This window comes from Perkinsus marinus (genome assembly GCF_000006405.1).
Source record: "Perkinsus marinus ATCC 50983 genomic scaffold scf_1104296951098, whole genome shotgun sequence".
NCBI classification, from domain to species: Eukaryota; Perkinsozoa; order Perkinsida; family Perkinsidae; genus Perkinsus; species Perkinsus marinus.
In genome coordinates, this window is record NW_003209415.1 from 1 (window position 1) to 3,108 (window position 3,108).

At 49.3% G+C, this 3,108-nt stretch overlaps 2 protein-coding genes across 2 annotated transcripts; one reads left to right on the forward strand and one right to left on the reverse strand.

The window, feature by feature from the left end:
* Positions 1-71: 71 nt before the first annotated feature.
* On the forward strand, positions 72-1,097 carry Pmar_PMAR012288 (hypothetical protein; the record flags this gene model as incomplete). Its single annotated transcript, XM_002777714.1, has 1 exon — positions 72-1,097. One exon carries the CDS (start codon positions 72-74, stop codon positions 1,095-1,097), a length of 1,026 nt encoding a protein of 341 aa, XP_002777760.1.
* Positions 1,098-2,152: 1,055 nt separating this feature from the next.
* On the reverse strand, positions 2,153-2,763 carry Pmar_PMAR012289 (histone 2B variant 2, putative; the record flags this gene model as incomplete). The annotated part of the gene is made up of 5 exons (XM_002777715.1): positions 2,153-2,254; positions 2,300-2,362; positions 2,409-2,483; positions 2,527-2,588; positions 2,637-2,763. The coding sequence occupies 5 exons, from the start codon at positions 2,761-2,763 to the stop codon at positions 2,153-2,155; spliced, it is 429 nt and encodes a 142-aa protein (XP_002777761.1).
* Between the last annotated feature and the right edge of the window lie 345 nt (positions 2,764-3,108).

Below are 3,108 nucleotides of genomic sequence, written 5' to 3' on the forward strand. Positions count from 1 at the left end.
TGATGTGTCGAAGGTCTGTCGATAGATTCACTGAGCAAAACGTGTCCAATATCATCTGGGGTCTCGGGGTGATGGAAGTCCTACACCCTCCGGGGCTCATACTGCACCTTTCGACTCTAGCGGAGAGCCATCTCGACAACGACATTGCGGCAACACAGTCACAGGCGAACTCAGTCTGGGGCCTGGCCAAGCTCTTGCAAGCTGCTGAGGACCGAGGGGCACTCAGCGACATTGAGAGGCAACGTGTGAGGAGGGCTATTCAAAGGGTCGCTTCTCGGAGCGTCTCTAGGTGGTCCCAAGAGGGTCTACCTCCCCGACCAGAAGAGCTGGGTATGATAGTGTGGGGCTTGGCCGTAGCCCTCAGTGGTGTAGCAGAGGCCAGCAGAGGGGCATTAGGGCAGCTCTCCGCTGTCCTACGTTCCAATGCAGCGACACTGGTCGCAGGGGAGGATCCTCATCGTCTCGTGTCGAACATTCTATGGTCATTCGGTAGCTTGCGGTACTTTGACGATAACCTCATGGGCTTCCTTGAAACGGTCAGCCCAGTGCTGAACGACCCCGGCCAGTCCTCTGTTAGAAATGCATGTGCGAGTGTCTGGTCTCTGGCCGTCTTGGACCTCCCTCTACCCTCACAGCTCCTCAGGGCTGCTGTCAGTCTGTGTCTTAAAGGCCATCCTGAGCCCCCGGCCATAGTAGCACTCCTTGTTGGGATTGCGGCGACCAGCAGAAGGCTGAGCTTATCCACTGACGATATTGATAGACTTTTCCGAGTCGCCGAGAGGGTGATTGAAATTGAGGTTTTGTCCGCCTCCCTCGCTGCCCAGCTTTTCACAGTCCAGCTGTGGGGTTACTGTTGCCTCTCCCGACCGCTGTATTGGCCTGAACGCCTCCTACGGAAAACGGTGAAGTGTGGTGTCGAAGGCCTGCCATCGGATAACCGCATCGTCAGCGACATGCAGAGCTCAGTGAGGGAAGCGCTGCATAGGGCATGCCCGTCGTCGAGGCTCCTTGTGGAGCCTACTGCCAGACGGGCTGGTTGGAATGTCGATTTTGGTGTTGGTGGTAAATTAAATATTGATTGGACGATGTCAATCTGATGTTTCTGGAAGTGTAGTATGAGTTATGTTTTCGGTGGGGTCCTCGGGATGAAGAGAAATGTCGTTTTGGACGAAATTCCTCGGCGTGACGAGGCGTAGCTAAGCCGTGTTGTCGTGGTAGGGGTTGGAGGTGAGACCGACACACAGGTGATGATGATGGAAATGAATAGAGTCTGTGAATTCAATAGTAACCGAGTGAGAGACTCTCTCAGAGAGAGTGAACATGACTGCTGTTTTATTCCAGCTTCCAGCTCGACTAGTTCAACCAAACAGGAACACTCTTCGGGAAAGTCGTAATTCGGATGTGATATATCCTAATACCATCCATGGGCGTAATCGTTGACAGGAAACCCGACCCAACATCCTGCAGACAATTGAAGTTCCAACGAGAACGACTTCATACTTCCATAACATCTATAATGAGGCCACCTTGATCGTTTCTCCGACCTTCTAGTATAGCGATCGCCGTCCGCCTGCGGCAGAAATCCTCACCCGTCCTAACCTGAGATGTTCACGTCCATTACGACTACGGAATCTCATTTCTACCCTCGACGAGCAATAGGAGTTCCACACCCAAATCCTTCCCTACAATTCAACACATATTTTCCCATCATTTTACGAGACACCAACCCATGACACACTTCCCCCCACACAGTCACCATCGTCTCCTCCTCCTTCCCACACACCCGATCTGATCCAGTCGAGTTTCATCGTCAATGCTTGACCCCCTTTCTGATCGCGTTCTTCTCTCCTTATTGTAAACGATGTCTCATCCCCGGCGCTACGTTTCTGATTCTATCCCATTCAACATCGAGGAGTGGTATGAGGACGAGCAGTATGAGCCGGGCTTTTGCTTTTTTGGTTCTTCTTTGTTCTAGTCTGCAAGTTTTGTATCTTTCAACTCTATCATCGTCTCGAGCAGTTTCAGTCGTTTCTGGGAACCGCCTTAGGTTCGCTTTTCGATTCCCCTCAATATCAACACAAAAACTTGAGGAAAAATCAAATTAGAAAAAACATTCATCCCATATTCAGCACGCATAAACACCAGAAAACTCTCATGCATTTGCGCTAGTATATTTCGTCACAGACTTCGTGCCTTCGCTCACGGCATGCTTTGCCAGCTCTCCTGGGAGGACCAAACGAATAGCGGTCTGAATCTGACATGACACTCCCACAACAAGCTCACAAGAAAAAGGATTTACTTCTCTGCTCGAGAGCGTCCCTTTAGTTGAATATTTACACAACTTCGCCGCCTCCGAAACAATCTGAGGAGAAGCGACATCAAAAATCACCAAAATGCACAAATCCAACCTTTTCAAACGTATCATTCACAAATGAATTCATAATCATCATCGACTTCTTAGAAATGCCCATATTAGGATGAACCTGATGAAAACTCCTCACAAACACACAAACAGCATTTCCTTACTTGTTTCAGCACTCGAAAAATATATGTATTATACGTCTCAGCATTGCGTTTCCTTCTCCTCTCTGAAACCGAAGTCCAAAATCATCAACATAAAATCCTCAAATACCCACCTCCAGGCTTGCGTCCTCTCCTATTCGGCGACACCGAATTCTGCGATTCTGACATCCCCGCTGCAGATGCCGGTGGTGGAGGAGTGAGCGGCGCGGGCACAGGAACAGCTTTCTTCTTCGGAGCCATCAAAACAACCAAGCTGAGTATAGGAGTTACCCAATAACGACAGTTGAGGGAAAAAAGAAACGGAAAACTGCATTGGAAAAAGCGCGCGCCCGATTGATCGATTACACAACAAACAAATCTGCTGAAATGGCTACAGAAAGTGAGAATAAATAATAAAGCTACGCATCGTGGAAGTCTTCTTTACTCGGCACTCCACTCACGCTGCTCACACTGTGTTGTCTTCTACTATGAATTCGGTCTGGGAGATACCCTCGAGGCTTCACAACGGATGACTTGTCCGACATTATAGCCGATACTGTATCCTGAGAAAGGGCGATCTCAATTCGGATAGATAATCTGTATCGT